Source organism: Lactuca serriola, chromosome 8 (genome assembly GCF_051521515.1).
Source record: "Lactuca serriola cultivar US96UC23 chromosome 8, Lser_US96UC23_V15, whole genome shotgun sequence".
Taxonomy (NCBI): Eukaryota; Viridiplantae; Streptophyta; class Magnoliopsida; order Asterales; family Asteraceae; genus Lactuca; species Lactuca serriola.
The window spans coordinates 45,139,071-45,162,544 of NC_136415.1; the positions used below are offsets into that span (position 1 = coordinate 45,139,071).

Consider the following 23,474-nt stretch of genomic DNA (forward strand, 5'->3'; position numbering starts at 1 on the left):
CTATTCAACACCACACCGTGGCTATGGTTTTCTATCAAAAACCATATTCTTAAATTCACCATTATAGTGTTTTCACATCTTTGAAGCATCAATAATACATGATAACCATTCTCTAATCTAATTGTATTAATGTGGTTGTTGTTGTTGTGTTGTTTGATCATCTCAATTTTGTGTAACATTCCAACTTACAGACAATTTTTTTCATTTTTAAAACAATATAAACACCCATTTTTAATAAAAATTGCATTCAGATCAAACCATATGTTCATAAACTGTTATTCAAAAATTAGAGTTATAAAGAAGACAATGATGAATCTTGAATCATAAAATTGTTGATGTGTGTGTACAGTCTCGTCTTCGCAATCCGATAAGTATCTGCATAATATTTAATCCACAATTGTAAACACAAAGTTTAATGAGTTCCCTAAAATATCACATACAACACCTCATAATAATCAACTAAGGGTTATCAGCGGCTTTAGGACTATCAACAGTCCTGAATATCACATACAACACACGCACACACACTATACACAACTATTGGACTATCGTTAACTTTGGGGACTATCAGCGGTCCCAGTAGTCTAACAAATGCCCTGTGGATTAACAACACACCTCACTGGTTATCATCAACCCTAGGGACTATCAGCAATCTAGGAGTTATCAACAACTCAGTTCACATGTAACATCAATCTATAATTAAGACCCACCTTGTCAACATATGTATACTACCACACAAACAAGTATATTGAGAAGACTCACATGAACGAAACAATAGAAGCTCAACTACATTCCAAGCAATATAACAGCTAACCTGAGCTACGTAAATCCAAACCAAGACTATCCCCTTAGCTAAATACTCACTTCTACCCAAGTTTGACCAAAAGTCAAACTGGTCAAAAAGTCAACAGTCAAACTCTACGCTCGACATAACACATACCTACTCTCAGCATAGGCCTACTGTCACGAACCAAGTTTCTGGAAAATTCCACAATCGTCTAGAGAACTCCGAAACGATCCAGTATACTCGAGAAGTCTCCAGAGAGATCAAGAATGCTCTACGGGACCCTGGAAGAAGCTGTAATATTGTAGATGTCCGTGGAACAAAGAAGAACGATCCGGAATAATCAAGAAAGCACTAGACGAAGCTAGAACGAGCCGAAAGACTTTGGAACGATCTAGAGCACACCAGATCATACAAGAGAAATTTGGATAATGTCGGGACGACTAGAGATTTCTAGAGCATTGTAGACAAGTATACCATATTCTAAAGTCTTGTAAAATCCATGTATATAATAGAAAGAGTCTAGATTAGTCAAGAATGATCGGAACCTAGAAACTTCCATTTGAGGAGGTGTAAGGTACCTATAAATAGGAAGGATGTCTCATTTGTAGGACTCGTTGAGAAGTTCTTGTGTAAGAAGTTGAGTTATATAACAAAAGCTTTATTTCTTACTTCGTAACATTCCTTATCGCATCTTTTGCCATCCTAGTCGTTAGTACATCGTAAGGAAGTGTTCCAAAAGCCTGACTTAGTCGAAGAAGCACTAAGTGGCACACGGTGAAGGAGTCATCCTGTGACACGTGGTATCAGAGCCAGAGTTCATACAAGCCAGAGATCATAGCTATGGAAGGAGGAAGTAGTGAAGTAGCAAACGTGCCCCCTGTCATCGAGGAGAAAGGAAGAAAGTGAAAGAAGAGGGACCAATCGATAGATGTCTTGGCAAGATTAAATAACAAGCTTACAAGGACGGAGATTAACGTCGGCGAGATCCTTGAATGGAAGGATACTGTCGATCAGTTCGTTGTAGAGATAAGTGACACGAGCGATGGATTGAAGGAGACCAACGGTGTCATCAAGGAAGAAGTCCTTGGAATTATCAACACCTTGCGAAATGAGTTCTGTGAGAAGGTAGCTACGCTAGAAGCCGAAGTAAACTTGTGCAAGGCAGCAAATCGCCGGAGGAGCCGTTACGAATAAGTTGCCACACACGGAAGCACCGAAACCATTAAATTATGGAGGAAAACGCGACCCTAAAGAACTTGACGAATTCTTTTGGTCGATGGAATGTTACTTCAATGCTAGTCAAGTAAAGTAAGACAAGACGAAGGTCGATACAACAGTCCTTTACCTATGTACAAGTACATCCCTATGGTGGAGAAGGAAGCATGAAGACATTGAAAAAGGCTTATACACCATAGACACCTGGGAAGAGTTCAAGAGGCAACTTAAGAGACAATTTTGTCCACATAATGTTGAAGACATAGCGATGAAGAAACTTTGTGGGCTAAAGCATACTGGATCCATCCAAGACTATATAGCTGAATTCACGAGCTTGATGCTCGAGTTACCCGACATGCAGGAGAAGGGCAAACTTTTCTATTTCATGGATAGACTACAATATAGGGCCTACAACGAGCTCAAGAGGAGAAAATGTCAGAGACATCAACGAAGCTATTGTCGTGGCAGAAGAACTAATGGAATTTCGAAAAGAAAGCATGGTTAAGAAGAATAGTGGGGGATAGCAAACTATGTCAGAACCGGAACCAATACAAAACACACCCCAACCTTTGAATATAAAAGGAAAAGTAATTGAATGAAGAAGCTGAAGAGAAGAACAGAAGGAGATCAAATGCTACTTGTGTGATGGGCCTCACCTGATCCGAGATTGCCCGAAGAAAAAGACCTTCTATGTGATGGTGTTGCAAGAAGAAGAAGACGAAGCACAAATAAGCTCAATGCATTTTCTAAACTCAATATCGAAGGATGAGATAAAATAATCTAAAAGGGAAGAAAATAAAGGAGGGAGTCTCATGTTCGTCGAAGCCAAAGTGAATGAAAGGAAGATTAAGGCGCTCCGATCTCCACTTGGTGCGACGTCACCCAGTTTCCTGACTGTGTTCGTTATCACCGACAACAAGAGCTGTTAGTGGACGTTCGGTGGTGCTAGGTGGTCAGAGTTGATAGCGGCGGCTGGAGGTAGGGGGAATAAGGTGGCAGCTGCATGAAGGTTTTAGGGTTAGGGTTTGAATGAAGGGAATTGACGGGCATATGCCCGTCTATATACAAACTTAACTCACAATTACACTTCCAGTCCCTCCCTCTCAATTCTTTTCAACTTAAATCCATAATTTACCAAAAAACCCTCAACCTCCAGAATTCTTTTCAAAACCAATCTGTAAATTACACCTTTAACCCCCAAAATCCAAATTATGACATTTAACTCTCCGAAACCAACACCCTGCTAATTTATTAAGGATTTAGGGTTACAAAATAATATGATTTACATCTTGGGGTTAAAGGTTTATTATTTATTTACTTATTTAATTAAATTTCAAACGGAATGTTACATTTAATCTCATATTATCATCTAACTTTTATGACTGGGATGACGAGGATCACAAACAAGATCTGAATAACCATGCAAACCCGCTCGACAACCTTGATGTCATTTATTATCTCACATTGATGTGCCGGTAAACCACACACGCTCCATAAACAATGATAATTTTCAAGATGTCCATCATATCTCTTTATAGTCTCTATCAGTGTCTCGGTTAACCACATCCGCTCCACTAACGACATATAAAGCATAATGTGTGTTTTCATGGATTAGCATGCTTTTTCACATTTTCCTAAAGCAACTAGAGTGGGATTTTATAAATGAGTTTTAGTACTTTAATAGCATTATACTTTTAATGAAGTTAATATCCTATCAGATCCGTTATGCTAACGACCCTCCACCAAACAAGGAAGCGGTGGGTGAGAGTGGACACTCATTCAACTACCATTTTACAGGTAGTTTCTTTATACCCCTTTAGAGTATGACTTCGTTTATGAGGCATACTAGCGATCTGACTGACTTGTCTTATACATATATTATATTAATATTTTAATGATATATAGTATAAAGTGTATTTTAAAACTTTTCTAAAATACTAGGTTTAAGTTTAAATTTTCAAAATTAATATAAAATTAATTTAATTTAAAAATAAACCAATTTTGATTTAATCTTTATCTTTTAATTAAACAATTAATTAATTTAATTAAATCAATATGGAAATCCACGGATTGGATTTCGGAATTACCCAGATGGATTAGATCTGGTTGAGCTAGTGATAAGACTGTAGGAGCGTCACTACAATTATAAGATCAGGGAAGTAATGTATTGCTTAAGGTTGTTTGTGATATAAGACTACCATTGGTCATGTAGCAATCACTTTTAGCTGTGGAGTTGGTGACGTCAGGATTCGACGCATGGACCCGACCAGTTGGATCAAGAGGTTGTTAGAGCCATAGTGGTAAGATAACTAATGGCAACTATTGATAGACAAGGATTTGGTTCAGAAGTTGCATGGAGCGACTGCGTGTGGGTCTTTTGGCTCCACAAGCGGGCCGAGGCCCGGTATTTCAGATGATTGGCGAGCGAATTGAGACCCAAGAGGTTACAGTGGCTTTTGGAAAGCGGCCATGTGTTAGTATTTGTGTATTAGGTTGCAAGTACGGATGTAATAACTGGTTGATTGGGAAGTGACAAGCCACTCACAGCGGGATCAGCTGAGCCTTGGCCAAGTATAAGTGATTTGCATGGATAATTAGGTTTGTGATCCTGTTTTATAGTGGGAAACTCGAGCTATTAGAAGTTGAGTAGTCAGTTGAGGGATAAACATACTGGATTCAAAGATAATGATTCAATATGAGTGGGCTGTCAGGGAATCAGGCCATCTCGAGACAACAAATTTCAGACGAAGTAGATGTGATCTTGTTGCGAGGAATTTGTTCACCTGCGGATTTTAGGGATTTACGAAGATTGGCCATGGCTACCCTGGGAAGGCTAGGGTGTGGGATGGTGACCATGTTACTAGAGTGGTTGGGCGTGTAAGGAATGGTAATGAACAATTTCTAGGACGAAATCTAATTTAAGTGGGGGTGAGTTGTAACACCCCATTTATTAAATAAATAAATAAATGAATTAATGAATGTATAGTAGCCCTAAAATCAATAATTATATAGCAAGGTGTTGGTCTCGAGGAGCTAATTGTTACAATTTTAGAAGTCGGGGGTTAAAGTGTAAGTTTCAGATTAGATTCGTAAATATTTAAGAAGCCAGGAACTAATTGGCGAATTATTAGGACTCAAATTGAAGAGATTTTGGAAGCTTAGGGGTTGAATGGTAACATATGGGCTTCATTTGAGAACAATTTGTAGAAGAGGGGCTGTTTGGTAAAATTTGGACTTAATTTGCAAAGGATTTATGGGGCAGGGTTTAAATGGTAAATTATAGACTTCTTTTGGAAAGATTTTATGGAAGAGGGAATGGAAGCGTCATTATGGCAAAGATGTGTTAAGGGATGGGGTATTTAATCGATACCATCTTAAGTCCAAACCCTAACCCTAAAAATATGAGCAGCCATCACCTCCCCCCTTATGCCTCACTCTTCCAGCCTCCGCACCGCCCTTACGCCACCCTTCACCATCGACGTTGCCACAACTGTTGGGATCGGAAAAACCGCCGCCACCATGCAATTCCGATCAACTAGCGGTCGCATCTTCTATCTCCGCTGCCACCCTCCTTCTCCTCCAAGCCGCCGCTTCTATCTTTCTCGTCGTCGCCGTTCGTGACTCCAGCCGCCACCATCGATGCCAAGCCGGAAAAATCACCGAGATATGTTGTGTCGCCATTCCTACCGTGGCTGCTTTACTGGAAATCAAGATGAAATGCCGCCACCACCGTGTGGTGGTGGCTGACAGTGCAACAACTGCCAACCACCACGTTAGGCGGTTGTGTTCATATATGTATGTGTGTTTTGGCATGGATTGTTTATGTAGGGTCTGGTGTGTGAAATTCTTGGTAAAAATCGCCACCACCATGTGCCACCGCCGGCCACCGCTAGGGTGGTTGTGTGTGTGTTTAGCTTAGCTTAGCTTAGTGTGTGTGTTAATGGGATTTTGCTTTGTATGCTGTACTCTGTAACGAAATAATCAAGGAATACTCAAAACCACCACCGTGAGGTGGTGGTTGCCGCCTCCTGCCGCCACCAACTGCCGTTTTGGGTGGCGGTGTGCTTTTGCTTGTGTGTAGTTGATTTTTGGATGTGTGGACAAAATGGACTAAAAACCATAACCACCACTGTGAGGTCGTGGCCGTCGCCGCGATCCGCCGTTGACCACTAGTAATGGTGGTGCCCAACTAACGAAACCCTGATGGGCCTTATGAAACCCTAATGGGCCCAATGAAGCCCAAAGTGATCTAAAAGATTAACCATGTGACTAATGGACTAGTATTTGGGTTGAAAACCCTAATTAGGGTTTGGAAAACCTTGATGTCATGAAACCCTTATTTTGGGGATTGATCGGGACCCGCACTGGAATTGTTTGCTAAACTTAAAATAATTAATTACTAATCATTTGCAATTAATCTAAGGCAATATTGGACTTAATGGATCAAGTCCTTAATGGGTTAAGTGAGAAACACTTAACCTTAATCGTCATTTTATGTGAAAACCCTAATTGCACTTGGGCCTTGAGTTGGGTCTTTCTATTGGGCTTTGGTGATTGGGATATTGATGGGCCATCCAAGAATAATCATATGGACTAGACTAATTTAATGGGCTTTAGGGTAAGGCTAATGTGAGGGTTTGGGCCCAATTTGGAAAATTAGGCCATAGATGGGCCATAGTTGGGGCCTTTATGATTATGAGATATTGGGCCATTAGAAATGCCAAATGTTTGGACTGGACTAAATGATTGGGCCTTAGAATAAGACCAGGTGAGAGGTTGGGCCCAATTTGTAAAATTAGGCAATATGTTGGGCTTTGATTCCTAATTTGAATTTTGGGCCTTTGGATTGGGCCTTGGGCTTATATCAAGCCAAGATGGGGGTAATGTATCCTGTTACTCCAAGAACTTATGGTTATGTGTTGGGACCCGATTATTAATTGGGTGATGTTTTGATATTGACAGTTCGGGAATCTGTCATCCAGTAGTTGGGGTTGTGTCTGCAGGACTTCAGCAGTGTGAGGTGAGTTACCTTCCAGTAGAAGTGGGTCTAAGGCCACAATGTCGATCCACTAGTAGGAGTTGTTTGTTAGATGATTGTCTTTGTGATAATTATCTGGTATGTCATTATCTGTTATGTTTGTGTACTAGGATGCTCTGTGATACATTTTATTAGTAGTAGGGGTGAAATAGTCCTCGGATACCGGTTGAAAGATACCGAAGGGGGCGTCAGAACCCATGCATGCCTAGTAGTAAGTTGTGTTACGTTATTATGTGGGAGTGGTAGGGGTGAAATAGTCCCCGACAAGGTTGTCAAGATCGGGATCCTACCTAGGATCGTTTTTAGGTTTGCAAGATCGGGATCGAGATCCTACGATCCCACAAAATAAATTTTAATTTTAATTTATAATATTTAATCATGAAAAATATTTCAAACATTTAATTTTTCGTTCAAAAGTTATAAAAACTTCAAAATATTAGTCATTAGTCACAATAAAAAATTATAAATGGTAGATTGGTAAAGAGTAAAAGACATAAAGTGGTAAAAAAAATTCATTTGCAAAAAAAAAAAAAAAAAAAAAAAAAAAAAAAAAAAAAAAAAAACTCAAAGGAAGGTAGGATCGGATCGGATCTCGATCCTACGTTCCTACCTACGATCTTGCGATCCTACGTGCGATCCTACCAAAAATACGATCATTTTACGATCCGGATCGTTGTTTATACCCAGGATCGTAGGATCGTACAATCCTACGATCAGGATCGCGATTTTGACAATCATGGTCCCCGGTTACCGGTTGAAAGATACCGAATGGGAGGTCAACTCCCGGATACCGGTTGATCGATACCGAAGGGGTAGGTCGGGCACCCAGATATGCCTGACAATATATTTATGTATGTTATGCTATGTTATTATGAGGTAGTGGTAGGGGTGAAATAATCCTCGTTATCCTGTTGAAAGAGACCGAAGGGGAGACCACCACCCAGATATGCTAGGCAGTTATCCGGTAGAAATAGACCGAAGGGGAGGCCGACACCCAAATATGCTTGGCTATGTTATTATGAGGTAGTGGTAGGGGTGAAATAGTCCCCGTTATCCTGTTGAAAGAGACCGAAGGGGAGACCACCACCCAGATATGCTAGGCAGTTATCCGGTTGAAATAGACCGAAGGGGAGGTCGACACCCAAATATGCTTGGCTACGTATGTTACTGTATGGTATGTGGTATGATGGGGGAACTCACTAAGCTTTGTGCTTACGGTTTTCAGTTTTGGTTTCAGGTACTTCGTTTTCAAAGGAAAGGAGTCGGCTCGATTGCAGCGCATCACACTATATTTCCGCACATGAGATCTTGGGGATTAGACTCTGATATTGTTTTATGATAACATGTTTTGATTATTTCTACTTTGGTTTTTGACATGAGATGTTATTATGGATGTTTTATTACTTATGGTTTTATAATAACTTATTCAAAAATGAAATTTTCAGCCTTGAATTTTGGGATGTTACAATGCACTATTGAGTTGTTAGACAGGTAGACTAGTGTAAATAGTGACATGTGTTTATATGTTTACTTGATTGCTTGTTTGTTACATATATCTACATATTGAGTGGTGGGTTGAGGCAGTCCTACTTTGTGGTGTAGGCCATGACACTTGGGCGGGCCAACAGTGTGCTATAGGCCAAGTGTGGATCAGTTGTATGTTGAGAGAGAGTGGTCCAGGTGTACTATATGCCTTGCAAGACGGGCCAATCAGACTGTAGGGTTCGGAACGGTCCAAGCATGTTGTAGGACTTGCAAGGCAGGCCAAACAAATTGAAGGCTCGTATGTGCATGCATTGTATGTATATTGTGGTGTGTGGTATGTTAGGGAAACTCGTTAATTTTTGACTTACAGTTGTGGATTTCATGTTTTTCAGGTACCACTGGTGATCGTGGAAAGACAAAGGCGTGACTGTACATACTCATCAATAGCTATGAAGATTTTACATCATTTATATTACTCTGATTTTCAAACAACCATAACTTAGAGCAAATGGGTTTTCATAACATGAGTTTTATGTAAATGATAATTTTACCTTATTTAAAAATGAAAAACATGCTTTTAACAATGGGACGTTTCATGGACTTTGATCACCAAACTTACATCCAAATCACATCATTAAAATAATTCAATGATTAAAATCAAATTCAAATGCATCCATGGTTGAATTCATGTAACTATCATTTCAAAATCACCATAAAAAGTTCACAACTCATTGTTTGACCATAGAGACGAATGTAAATGATTATATTAGTGTTATGTAGCTTATAATTCAACGCTAAGCATGACCTAGTCATGAAGTTTATCAATGGATTCATATTTGATAATGATTTTATAATATTAGAAGCTTAATATATATACTAAGAATTGATGAATCAACTACCATACAAGCTTCAACTGATGGATTTACTATAATTCCTCATTAAAACATCAATCTCTACTTCCGATCTTCATTTTCACTCCTTCAATTGATTCCACATCTCTCAAATCTCTCAAAATATATGAATGAAATGAGGAATAAGATTTAGGGTTTTAGATATAACTTTCTTTTATAATTCATAATTAAGCTCTTAACTTTCGAATTTTAGACTTGGCTCCAATACAGCCCCAATTGACATTTTTAACTTAGTAATTCTCATTTAAACACTAGAAAGTTAATATATTTTCAATTTAGGTCTAAAAGCTAATTAGATTGGCTAAGTTAAAAATCATATATTAACTTTTATGATTGAAAAGTCAAACTACCAATGTCAAAGATTTTGGGTTATATTATCTCTTAAAAAATAACTAAAATTTTAATTTAATTATTCTATATTAACTAAATATGAGTTTTTAAGTCTATTCTTTTTGTTTAAATTAATTTTAAAAGTTATTCATATTACAAAGAATTTCATTTAAGAATTTAAAAAATTTATGTTAAATTCCGGATGTAACCATATAAATGTTGGTTATTATTATTAGGCAGAGACAAAAGATTTCATTGATCAAACTCATTAAATTTTGGCATTGTGCAAATGCCATAAAAAAGCAAGAAGATATTGAAAGAAAAAACTATTTACAGAGTCATTAACAACATACTAGCCCTTTTCAAAAATTTGATGATATATTCAAAGTAACGATAAAATAGGAAATTAATGTAATTTATATAATCTTTTATCAAATATATTATTACAAATGATTAAAGATAAGATATTACATATAAACAACAAATATGCTTAAATATACAAACATGTTTTTTTTATTGTTTTACTTATATAAATAGTTTTTACCAAACACCTTAGGCTGGCGGGAGTGGTGCCACCGAAACCGCACTCCCTCCCTCGCCACGTAAGCGCCACGTCACATTTTACCACTTAAGTGTGGTTTCTTGCCACACCAAGGGTGTGGTGCCACACTTTGCATTTCTTTTATTTTTTTGTTTTTTTTAAGTATTTTAATTTAATAAAACTTCTTTTTTTTTAACTAATTTAATTTAATATACCTTCTATTTTAATAAAAAAAAAACATAATTCTTCATTACTTGAAAATAAAAAAAAACAGTACATTGCGTTACTAAAAAAAAAAAACCACACACATGGCATTTAAATAACCCTATAAACTTAAAAAACATAAATAAAATAACTAAAGGAAACTACATAAAGTCGTTCTCCGAGAACTCGTCTTCGGGGTCATCCGGTGGATCCAAATTAAGATTAATGTTTTGAACCCCGTAAATGTGTTCCACCAAGTCATTGCGAAGATTATGAAATGTTTCATTGCAACGTATCTCTGCTCTTCTGTTTATATACTCTTCGCCACCAATTTCTATTGGCTGTGTCTCTGGTATTATTTCTTCCTCGTCAAACGCACATATCGCTCTTCCTTCGTCTTCAATAATCATGTTATGCAATATAATACACGTATACATGATTTCTTGAAGTTTTTCCTCGCCCAAATAAGCTGCTGGTTTTTTCAGTATGAACCACCGTTTCTTCAGAGCTCCAAAAGCACGCTCAACATAACAACATACTCAGGATAGATTCCATCGACCAGATAATAACCATACTTATATGGCGTTCCATGCACTTGAAAAGAAGAATCTGGTGCGGATCCATCGTATATGTTGTTAAATATTGGTGAACGGTTAAGAACGTTGATGTCGTTAATCGAACCAGGAGAACCAAAAAAAGCATGCCAAATCCACATATCTTGTGATGCAACTGCTTCAAGTACCACCGTTGGGTGACCATGATCACCTCGTGTAAATTGCCCATGATATGCTGTAGGGCAATTTTCCCATGCCCAATGGAGACAATCTAAGCTTCCTAGCATTCCAGGAAACCCATGCACACTAGCATGATGAGCTTGCAATTGCAAGATGTCATTACGTGTAGGCTTACGTAAATATTTTGGACCATAAAACTGAATGACAGTTTTGCAGAAAAAATGGAGACTGTCTCGTGCTGTCCTAGCAGACATCCTAAAACTTTCGTCTAACGCATCAGGCGGAATGCCATATGCTAACTGACGAAGTGCGGCCGTGCATTTTTGTAACGGAGTGAAACCGGGTGTACCTCTAGCATCGTAGCGTTGTTGGAAAAAACTGCACTCCCTCGTTACATCTTCAACTATACGTTCGAATAAACCTTTGAGCATTCTGAAGCGCCTACGAAAATAATACCCTTGGTAAGTGGCATTCTCTGCAAAATAGTCTTGCACCAAACGTTGGTTGGCTTCTTCACGATTTCTGTAAATGTATCTTCGTGTTCTCTGTTGAGAACTTGCAGCTGCGTTGTTACATACAACGTTGTATGTTTGTTCCGCCATTTGAACACACGCAATAGCGGTATCAAAAATAGTCTGAAATTCTTCAGAAGATGAAGAAGATGACATTTTTTAGAGAGTGGTGATTTAAAATTTTTTTTTTTTTTTGAGAGAGAGAAGATTGTATTGTGAAAAAAATTAAGTTTGATATGTGTATATATATAGGAAGGAAAGAAAAAAAAAACAAAAAAAAAAAGAAAAAAAAAAGACGAAATTGCGTTCAACGGTCAAGAATATGACCAACCAATCAAATATTGCGGTCTTCAAAGGCCGCACTGTGGTTTCAATGGCAGGAAACCGCACCCTGAGGGCGGTGTTCCCTGCTGAGGTGGCACCAAGGTGCGGTCCCAAACCGCACCATACCCTCTAGTCTTAGAAAATAACTTAACTATCAATTAATAAACTAAGTCAAACATATTTTTCATTTTATCATTTTTTTTGACAACTCAATCCGAAGACCCTAACTTTGAACAAGTACAACAGCAACTGAACTATTTTCGATCTTCATACGACGGAAAAGGGCAAGAGTAGTGTGGATACGCCGCGCAATTAAGTACGCCCGTGCTCCAAAATAGACAACATACTAATAACAGCTTAGAGCGTCTTGTCGGGGAAGAGTTAAGAGGAAATTGATTTGGTTTGAAAGCAAGGGCTAGGGCTTTTGATAGTAGTCGGATGTCGAAGAACTACAACCATACTAAACCCTGCTTTTCTTGAATCTTGATGTCAGCGAGAATTACGAGGTGAGCGGCAAAAAGTTCGCATTTTTTTTCTTCCCCTTCTTCTCCAGTCTCTCCTTCACACGTAACTGTAAATGTATGTATGCATGGTTGAAAAATTAAACATTTCTGTTGTTAATCGTTAGAGTTGATCGGTTTTACCAGAAATCGACACTGACTCTCTGTTGTTTTGGTGAAATTGTGTCAAGTTTTTTACCCAATTCAAGAAATTTCGGTTACATTCTTGAAAATTTCTGTTCTTGCTACGTAACTTTGTGAATCGCAAGGTACCCTTTACGAATACATGTCTGATCACGCTAACCCTCTTTATGGGATTTCTGGAAACTCAATTCTTGCTATTTAAATCCAGGCTGTGTCAGAATTTGGGACTTGTCACGTGTTGATATCGGAAAGGAAAACTTATCATTCAACTGTAGTGTCTCAAATGGAACCTATAGCTATCAGTTCGACAGACAGCGAGTCTAGTGATTGGGATCTAGATCTGTATAAAGCACTTAATGCATCACAGTTAGAGGATTCAGCTTCTTCATTTCCTAATTCCAGGGGTGATCGTTTTCTTTCACTGCCATCTTCATCCGGGATAAATAGTACAGGTAAAGAAAATACATCATCTTGATTAGGACTTAGGAGACCTATATATATATATATATATATATATATATATATATATATATATATATATATATATATATATATATATATATATAGTTATTTAACTTATTAAGTCTTTATCTATATATTCTAGGTCTGCAAGGATCAATTCAACCTGAAAGAAAACCTTCTCAGAATGGACACTCATCTCATTCTAATCATGATATGGAGGATGACCAGCTTCAGATTCTATCCAGTTTTGGGGGTAATAATTGATATTATCTCCTTAACATCATCTTGATTTCTGAATCCACTTCCATTTTTAGCACAAGATTTGATAAACAGTTATTTGTAACAGATTCCAAAAGAATACTTCCACCATCCTTTCCACAATCTTCATCAAGTGCCAGGCAAATTGTTCCTCCAAGAGGTGTAGGCAGCAGTCAAACTCGTGAAACATATGGAAAGACTTATCCACATCAATGGCCAAATCATGTAAAGGCTCACATGGAAGAAACTTTCAATAGGGCTAGTAATGATGTGATGAAGGACAACCATGTGAGTAGGGTTCTACCTTCATACATGAATCCTATCTCTGTTCCAACTTCACAATATGGAGCTCAATCTGATCTTTATCGCCCTGGTGTGGTTAATGAACAAGCAGCTGTTGATGAAAGGCTTATTTATCAAGTAGCATTACAGGTATGAGTTTCTCATTTTATCAAATATATTATACAAGTCATCATCTTTCTAGTGATACACTATATTATTGATATATTGCTTAAAACTGAAAAAGATATGTTTTCTTTTATTTCAGGATCTTAATCAAAAGTTGCCTGAAGTAGATTTACCCGAAGGTCTTCTGTCTGTATCTCTTTTAAGGCACCAGGTTTTCTACTCACTCGATCACAATAAAAGTTCTTTACTTTATTGTGTGTATATATAATATATATTTAGTTATTTATGCCTCTATATATGTTTTAATTATGTGTTTCTAGAAAATTGCATTGGCATGGATGATTCAAAAGGAAAAGAGTGTGGCTTGTTCTGGTGGAATTTTAGCTGATGATCAGGTCTTACTATTTGCTTCCTGCTTTGTTGTTGTTGTTGATTGATTAAAAATTTAGAATCACACATTGACATACTTTTTTTTTTGTATCTTTCTTCATAGGGTCTTGGTAAGACCATTTCGATGATTGCACTCATACAGAATCAGAAATTTTTATCAAAACCAAAATCAGATGAATCTTTAAAAGCTGAAGCTTTGAATTTAGATGATGATGATGGAAAAGATACAGTAGTTGTAGATGAAGAGAATCATGAAGTAAAGTTAATAACCGAAGCCAGCACCTCAACACAAAAATTTCACAACCGAAAACCTGCAGCAGGATCACTGGTTGTGTGTCCTGCAAGTGTTCTAAGACAGTGGGCCCGTGAACTTGATGAAAAAGTTCCAGATGAATCTAAACTTGATGTTCTAATCTACCATGGTGGAAATAGAACCAAAGATCCTGTTGAATTAGCAAAGTATGATGTGGTTCTTACTACATATGCCATTGTAGCAAAAGAAGTCCCAACTAAAGTGACTGATGAAGAAGATGATGATGATCAAAGAACCGGGGACAGATTTGGAATATCTTCATCTTTTGCTAATAGGAAAAGAAAAGGGGTTAATGGTGGTAAGAAAAAGAAGGGTAGAAAAGGAATTGATGGTTCTATTATTGATTGTAGTGGAACTCTTGCTAAAGTGAATTGGTTTAGAGTGATATTGGATGAAGCTCAAACCATAAAGAATGCTAGAACACAAATGTCTAAATCTTGTTGTGGACTTAGGGCTAAAAAAAGATGGTGTTTATCAGGGACACCTATACAGAACTCCATTGATGAAGTTTTTAGTTATTTTAGGTTTCTGAAATGTGATCCGTATGCAAACTATCAATCTTTTTGCAATCAGATTAAGATCCCAATATCCAGAAGCTCTGAAACAGGTTATAGGAAACTTCGAGCTGTTTTCAAGGCTATAATGCTTCGTCGAACAAAAGGTAAACTTTTTTTTTTTGAATTTTGGTTATCTTTTGTTATCATTAATTCTTGTTTATAAGTGTCTGAATACATTAAGTCCATTTTTTTGGCTTAAATCAGGCACTTTGATCGATGGTCAACCTATTATCAACTTACCTCCAAAAACAATAAACTTGAAAGCAGTTGACTTTTCAACTGAAGAACGAGCTTTCTATCAAAAACTTGAAGCAGAATCACGTTCAAGATTCAAGGTACTTTTTTGCTTTTTCTCTTAACATCTAAAAAATTTGACCTAAACAAATCAATTTCAAATCTTTTTTTTTTCAGGCATATGCAGCTGCAGGAACTGTAAGTCAAAATTACGCAAATATCCTTCTGATGCTTCTACGCCTTCGACAAGCATGCGATCACCCTTTACTTGTGAAAGGATTCAGCTCAGAATCTGTTAGCAGAGTCTCCACAAGAATGGCAAAAAATCTCCCAAAAGACATGCAATCCAATTTGTTAAACCTCCTAGAAACCCTAACCATATGTCACTTATGTAAAGTAAGTTAAAATTAACTACCCTTATCATTATCATTCTTCCAAAAGTAGAATACCATTCTTGACATATTTTTACCCTACAGGATCCACCTGAGGATGCTGTGGTTACCCTATGTGGACACGTGTTTTGTTATCAATGTGTGTCAGAATACTTAACAGGAGATGACAACACGTGTCCAGCTCCCAAATGCAAAAGCCAAATTGGTGCAGATGTTGTTTTTAATAAAGCTACTTTAAGGAATTCAGTCCATAATGATGATGATAATCATGGTGCGAGTTCATCAAGAATCGATGCAAAATCGATTGTTTTACAACAAGATTATAGTTCTTCAAAAATCAGAGCTGTTTTGGAGATTATTCAGTCATTTACAGGAGCATGTTCTAGTTCTAGTTCTAGTTCTAATGTTGGTGAAGGACCAATTAAAGCTATTATTTTTTCACAATGGACACGAATGTTGGACCTTGTTGAAATGTCACTTAATCAGTATTGTATAGTGCACAGAAGACTTGATGGATCAATGTCTTTGGCTTCTAGAGATAGGGCTGTTAAAGAATTCAACACTGATCCTGAGGTTCACTTTTTCACATCCTACTTCATACTTTTATAGTTTATACTTAAGAGTAAATTACAGTTATGGTCCCTAAGTATAGCTGATTTTTGCAATTTCAGTCTTTATTTGAGGTTTTGGTGCACATTCTAAGTAAAATGACTATTTTTGGTCCTTGAGTGTAGCTGATTTTGACAAATTTGGTCCCAAAAACGTTAAGTAAGAACCAAAATTGCAAAAATCACCTTTTCTTGGGGCCTAAAACGTTATAAAAACCTCAAATAAGGACCAAATCTGCCAAAAAAAAACTTTTTTGGACAAAAGTTGCAAAATTCAGCTATACTCAAGGACCAAAAACCTCAAATAAGGAACAAAATTGCATGAGAATTTGTTTGGACCAAAATTAGTAAAATCAGCAGTTCTCAGGAACCAAAAATGTTACATAAACCTCACTCACATAAGGAGTAAAGTTGCAAGAGAAAACTTTTTTGGACCAAAATTGCAAAAATCATCTATACTGAGGGACCAAAAGTATAATCTAGTGTTATATTTATTAAAGTGAGAAATGTTGCATTTGCATGCAGGTGATTATTATGTTGATGTCACTGAAAGCAGGGAATCTTGGTTTAAACATGGTGGCAGCATCACATGTTATTCTTTTGGATCTTTGGTGGAATCCAACTACTGAAGATCAAGCCATTGACCGAGCTCATAGGATCGGTCAAACCCGTCCTGTGACAGTTTCAAGACTCACCATTAAAGATACGGTCGAGGACAGAATTCTTGCTCTCCAGGTTCGTTTCAACGGAATCAACCATTCCATTCCTTTTCCATGCTTCCATTCCATCGAATCTGTCTCTGTGTGTGTGTGAGTTGAATTGAATTGATGAAAATTTTGTGAATGTAGGATGAGAAGAGGAAAATGGTGGCTTCGGCTTTTGGTGAAGATCAAAGTGGAAGGTCAGGCCCTCATTTGACTGCAGAAGATCTGAGATATTTGTTCATGGGGGCGAATCAACCTGTTTAGATTTAAGTGGTGGAAAGCTATGTAAATAGTAGTATTGGTAGTTGTAGTAATTGGTATTGATGTAGAGAAGGAAAAGGTTATATGTTTCTATACCTAACTTTGAATGTGCTTTTATTCGGTTAACTTTATGTTTCGGATTTATTGATGAGGCACATTGGGCAGTTATTCGGTCCGATTTTGGTTACAAAAATATAAAGTTATATAGTTGTAAAAAGTAAATATATAATTGAAATACATAAACATATCATCCAAATTGTTTCTAACCTAATATAACTTTTGTAAAACCTAAATATATCATTGAAACAACATAGGGAAATTCCAATAATTGTATATCTTGCATATTTTGTATTTCCTTCTTGAATGTTGGTAATAAAGTTTTAGCCAGTTTCTTCGATATTGATATCAGTATATGACAACACTTTCGCTATTTTTTTTTTCCTTCTGTCATCCAAAATCTTGTGTTCCATCTCGGTTAACCCTTCTTCAAGTTCCACATAGTTTTTTGCTCTCTACATGGAACCGTAGTTACACCTTCTTTTAATATCCTGCCACTAACACAAAGACAACGTATAGGAGCTAAGATTTTATATTGACTAATTTATGTTCTTTCTTGCCACCATGTTAATGATGAATTTCAAACTTGAGATATTAAACAATCCGATAATTAGTATGGATTTCATACTTTGACTAATCATGAATTATTTAGAATGGATAATTTAAAAACAAATGGACGGAAATCACAAACGTTTTCACAAACAGCCAACGATTAATATAGATGATTAAACGTTGATATGTCGCAAAAATAATAAATCCAATTATATTATTATTGTTACCAAGTTTCGTCAAGGAGTAAAAGGCGTAAATAATAAATCCAGTTATATTATTATTGTTACCAAGTTTCGTCAAGAAATCAGATCGATCATTCGCGACTATATCTAATTATAAAAAAAGAGTAGAAGCAGACTGTCAAGATCGTAGAAAATTGCACCAATTGGACTACTGTCCTTAAAGGGTTTTTACTTCGTTTCTAGGCTCAGAAACCAAACCCAATATTTAATGCAGATTTATCGGAATGAAAAACCAAGTAGAAATCGCCAAGAGAGATATACTCAGAATCCAAGAAGAAATCGCCAAAAGAGAGATTAAGAAAAGATCGTAGAAAACTGCACGGAAGAGAGAGAGAGAGAGAGAGAGAGAGAGAGAGAGAGAGAGGCGTGCGTGTGGGCTTGGTCCATCTCTTGATCCACTAAAGCCTTTGTAGGCCTATAAACTCACTAAATGTTTCTTCCCCCACCAATATTGGATAATGAAAACTAGCCAACTTGTTTATTCCATTAAATTTCCAACAATTAAAATATCAAAGCTTATGAATTATTTGACAGCTATATTAAAATATCATTGTTGCTAAGACAAAAACAACATTCCAAAGTTCCTACCAAAAAACGATTAAATTCTTGAAAGTTTTGATTGAGAAACTTTAGTAGCCATGACGTGCCGATACTCGTTAAATTCTCTTGAAAGTAGACAACATATAATAAAACTCTACATATCCAATACAATCTTTTAGTGAAACATTAATCAATCGTCCAGGAAAGATACATAGTAATTGAAAATGACATTACTGTAACTGTACATAACAACCTATATAAACATAACAACTTCCATTTGATAAAACACCAAGTAAACATTAACCATATCCATATGATTGATTCCATTTTGTATAAGGCCCAAGTCCAATGAGAAAAAGAGTTAATAGGCCGTTTGATAGTTGCGGACTAAGAAAATGCTGATTGACAAATGTCTGAGTAATAAATTATAGCTGAGTAACAAACTATGTTGTTTGATTGTACATCTGACTGAATGTGCTGATTGATGCAAAATGACCATTCTACCCTTATGCTCTTTATAATAATAATAATAATAATAATAATAATAATAATAATAGCAGCAACAGCATAATAATAATAATAATAATAATAATAATAATAATAATAATGTATACAAAAGCTTCCAACACAATAGACATTAAATATACTATTTTAGAGATTAAAACACAAAAAACTCTCTAGCTTGCTAGTAAACACCATCGTTTGTATAGGGGAAACATGAGTTAGTTCTCGTAACCTCCCATTTCACTTTCTTGAGCTACAAATTTTTATCCAAGGCAAGGGTATTAGTGGAAAGCCTTTTTCCTTTCTCAATCAACCATTTTCCAACTCTTTTCTCGTCAAACATTTCTTACCAAAAACGTCTGGCTTGACTCAGTCAGACCCATATCAAACGGTGCCTATGCGTTGTTGTACTTTCGGTTCTAGTTAACCAACTCATTTTTTCTATGTTTACATGTTATCTAAAGTTGAACAAGTTAGCATTTTTTAATTTTACACTTTTGGGCTATATTTTAAATTTTTTTACAAATTTATTTGAAAATTAAATTTTATTAAAAATTCATCCCAAATTTATTTTAATTCACATAATTGGTTTTTCTAAAATTGTTTTAATAAGTTTTACAACTTTTTTCTAAGTTATTTATTGGTTTTTTAAATACAACGTTTTAATTTGGGTTATAGTATTTTAAACTTTTTCTTGCACTTTCATATGATTTCATACAACTTCTTCTAAACCAAGTATCTTACAAAGATTTTAAACTTTTTAAATTTTTTTTTATGTTTACATTAAACTTCTTTTTATTACTTTCATGTAACCCTTTCCTTTTTTTGCAACATTTTTTTAAAAAGATTTATAAAATTTTTATAATATTTAAAAAAAATTGTAAAAACAAATTTAAAAATATAATCCAAGCTTAAAATGTTGTATTAAAATGTAATTTTTTATAAACTTTTAATTAAAACGTAAAAAAAGTTGTGTTTTTCAAAAATATTTAAAAATATTTTCGTTTAAATGTTGTATTAAAATGTAATTTTAATATAAACTTTTAATTAAAACGTAAAAAAAGTTGTATTTTTCAAAAATATTTAAAAATATTTTCGTTTAAATGCAGGTGTATTAAATTTGTACGAAAATGTAGAAAAAATTAAAAACTTATAACCCAGTTTAAGATATTATATAAAAAAAATGAAACAAGTAGTAATATATGGATTAATTATAAATGTCTTAAAAAAGGAAAAAAAAAAGTAAAAAGTAAAAACTAAGTATACAATAATACAAAATTGTGATATGTGATTTTTTATTGTAATTGTATTTATTAATTATTTGTATTGATAATATGATTTAAATGATACTTTTTTAATTAATTAGCAAAGATTGGGCCTACCATTCACCTTGATGCAGTCAATTCTCACATCACTCCGTCTTTTGGGCCTACATAGTTGAATCCCTATTGTAAATCCCTCTCCTAGGCTCCTAGCAACTTGCTAAGGGTGGCTTTTTCTCGTTCGCCGGTTAAAAAAAAAAAAAATTAAAATCGTTGTTATTAATTTAATCTTTAATTAAATCAGACAAAAACTTATCAAATATTAAAAGCAACCCTTAACCATACGCTAGAAAAAGTTGAACCGCAACTATTCGAAGTTTACTGAATTATGAACACCATTCAATTAATAAATTCCACCAAGCTGTCTATATTAGTCTATTTCCGTAGATGCCAAAACAATGGTCAACATTTTATTTAAATGGACATTATTCAATTTGCACCGGCAAAAAAAAAAAAAATCAAAAAATAAGCAATGAACTAGGGTTTGGACCGTCGCCGCCAAATGTAGCTCGATACCATATTTATCATAGAGACGATTAAACCATATAAAATGGAGCACAAAAATATCAAAATAAAATTTAGATATAAACAATTATGTACCAAGGAGGCAGAGGAAAATTGACTTGAAAGTGTATATTAAAAAACATAATAAAAAATATTATTAAAAAATTATGTTAGGGGTCAAAATGTACCTTTAAAATATAATAAGAGACTAAATTATAATGTGTAAAATATAAACAATTTAACTTTAAAATTATGAGAGATGAAAACTATTAAATAAACATTAATTGAAGGGAAAAAAATTAAAATATGAAAATTTTCTATCACCGGAATCTAAATGGTTATTTTCAGAAAAACTGTTGTGTTATATTTTATACCACATGTTTAATAATATATAACATGATTTGTTTTTAATAAATTTTGATTCGGAAATAGAAAGAACAAATGAAGAGTGAAACCACCTCAAAAACCATATTTGGTATTTAATATACATAAGTATTCCGTCACTCCTTGCATTGCGCGGTTGCGGTGGATAACTCATTTACAAAGTAAATCATAAAAACATAAAATAAGGGTTTGAACCAAACAATTATGTATGGAGAAGTCATACGAAATAAAGTTTAAAAGTGAATCTTGAACATATTAATTAATGTTTAAATATAAAAGTAATATTAATAAAAATAAAAACTCTAAAAATAATTATGTAAATGACCAAAAACATAACTTAAAAATATAAATAGGACAAAATCAAATCTTAAAAATACCAATAACTTAAGTTTAAAATTATGAAGTTGATTTAATCAAAATTATTTTAGGATAGAAAATGTAAATATGAGAATTTTTTATTATCATAATCAAATTTGTTATTTTCAAGGAAAAGCTTACTTTAAAACTTATATTATATTCTATAAAACTTGTATTTTGATATGTGTTTTTTATTTGAGAAAATTACTAATCTAACCAAATTTATTAATGATTTCTCATTTTTAGCCAAAATTTAGGATTTATTTCAAAATAGTCATCAAAATCGTAGGTGGTTAAAATGGCTTACTTTTTCGCCCATTTACCTACGGTTTTGATTTTAGTATATAAGGAGTTTTTTTTTCACTACGAAACCGTAGATGAAAAAATGGTCTACGGTTTCCTCTGAAAAGTCTACTGTTTCGTAAATAGTAGATTCAAAATGGTCTACTATTTTGTCCAAAAACCTAAGGTTTTAGGGTTTTTTTTTACTATTATTTGCTAGAAGTTGACAACTACTTCATGCATTTTGACTATCATCTTCCATTGATAAACAATATGAAATACTCATTTGAACTCGTACTATGATTTTTAAGAGAAAACAAGATGAAAAAAAAACACTAACTTTTACTCTAAATGAGATTTTTCTTTTAATATATACTAGGGACGATATAGTAGTCAAAATACATAAATTAGTAGTTAAATAGCCAAAAGAAAACCCAAAATCATCGGTTTTTAGACGAAATAATAAACCATTATTAATCTACTCTTTGGGAAACAGTAGACTTTTCCGAGGAAGCAATAGATCATTTTTTCGTTTACGGTTTGGTAGTGAAAAAAAAATCTTATATACTAAAGCCGAACCCATAGGTAAATGAACGAAATAGTAAACAATTTTAACCACTTACAATTTCGACGGCTATTTTGAGCAAAATCCTAAATTTTAGATAAAAAGTGAAATCATTAAAAATTTGACTAAATTAATAATTTTCTCTTTTTATCTGTCATTGGTTTAAAAGCATAGCCTACAAAAAAGTGAGAACATAGTAAAACTACCTCACAAGCCACATTATTTGCAAATTAAAATGTATTAAATATGATTTGGTCTATTCTTAATTTTTCTATTCATTTTAGCTTTCATATTGTTGTTTTCTGTGTTGCTTTTAGTTATTAATAAAAGAGAGAATGTAGTAACTTTTCTTTAACTATCTATCTAAAAATAGTCAAAAATAAATAATTATTCAAAAATAATCCACAAAACCGTAGATAATTAGAGTGAGTTACCGTTTCGCCAAATAGTCTACAGTTTCAGATTAACTATAAAAAATAAAAATAAAAAAATAAAAAATCAGTTCGAAAATCTAAAACTGTATGTTATTTCATAACTTACGGTTTTCTCTCCACGATCTACGGTTTCCAAAACCGTAGTCTACGGTTTCAGTAATTTTTTTTTTGTTTTTCGAAAAAAAAATCAAGGATTCATACCATATATATATATATATATATATATATATATATATATATATATATATATATAGGTTACAACCATTTAAAAAAAACGAAAAAATAAAATAAAATCTGTAGGCTTTATACGAAACCTACGGTGTAAAAATCTACAATGCACAAACTATGCATTGTGAACTTGTATACCGTAAGTTTCTTATGAAGTCTCCGATTTACTACTTTTTTTTTCGTTTTTTTTT

The 23,474-nt window shown here is 34.6% G+C and overlaps 2 protein-coding genes across 3 annotated transcripts; one reads left to right on the forward strand and one right to left on the reverse strand.

Annotated features, from left to right (window-relative positions):
* Positions 1–11,013: 11,013 nt before the first annotated feature.
* On the reverse strand, positions 11,014–11,913 carry LOC145066855 (uncharacterized). The gene has a single exon (XM_079014109.1). It carries the CDS (start codon positions 11,911–11,913, stop codon positions 11,014–11,016), a length of 900 nt encoding a protein of 299 aa, XP_078870235.1.
* A 386-nt stretch (positions 11,914–12,299) lies between these two features.
* On the forward strand, positions 12,300–17,476 carry LOC145065869 (helicase-like transcription factor CHR28). 2 transcript variants are annotated; one of them, XM_079012972.1, is made up of 13 exons: positions 12,300–12,587; positions 12,773–12,850; positions 12,934–13,177; positions 13,330–13,440; positions 13,534–13,877; positions 13,993–14,064; positions 14,174–14,248; positions 14,347–15,217; positions 15,318–15,448; positions 15,525–15,743; positions 15,824–16,312; positions 16,873–17,082; positions 17,196–17,476. In XM_079012972.1, exons 3-13 carry the CDS (start codon positions 13,009–13,011, stop codon positions 17,313–17,315), a joined length of 2,811 nt encoding a protein of 936 aa, XP_078869098.1. In that variant the 5' UTR covers positions 12,300–12,587; positions 12,773–12,850; positions 12,934–13,008; the 3' UTR covers positions 17,316–17,476. The 2 variants fall into 2 exon arrangements, with proteins under 2 accessions (XP_078869098.1, XP_078869097.1); XM_079012971.1 differs by lacking the exon at positions 12,773–12,850.
* Positions 17,477–23,474: the final 5,998 nt, after the last annotated feature.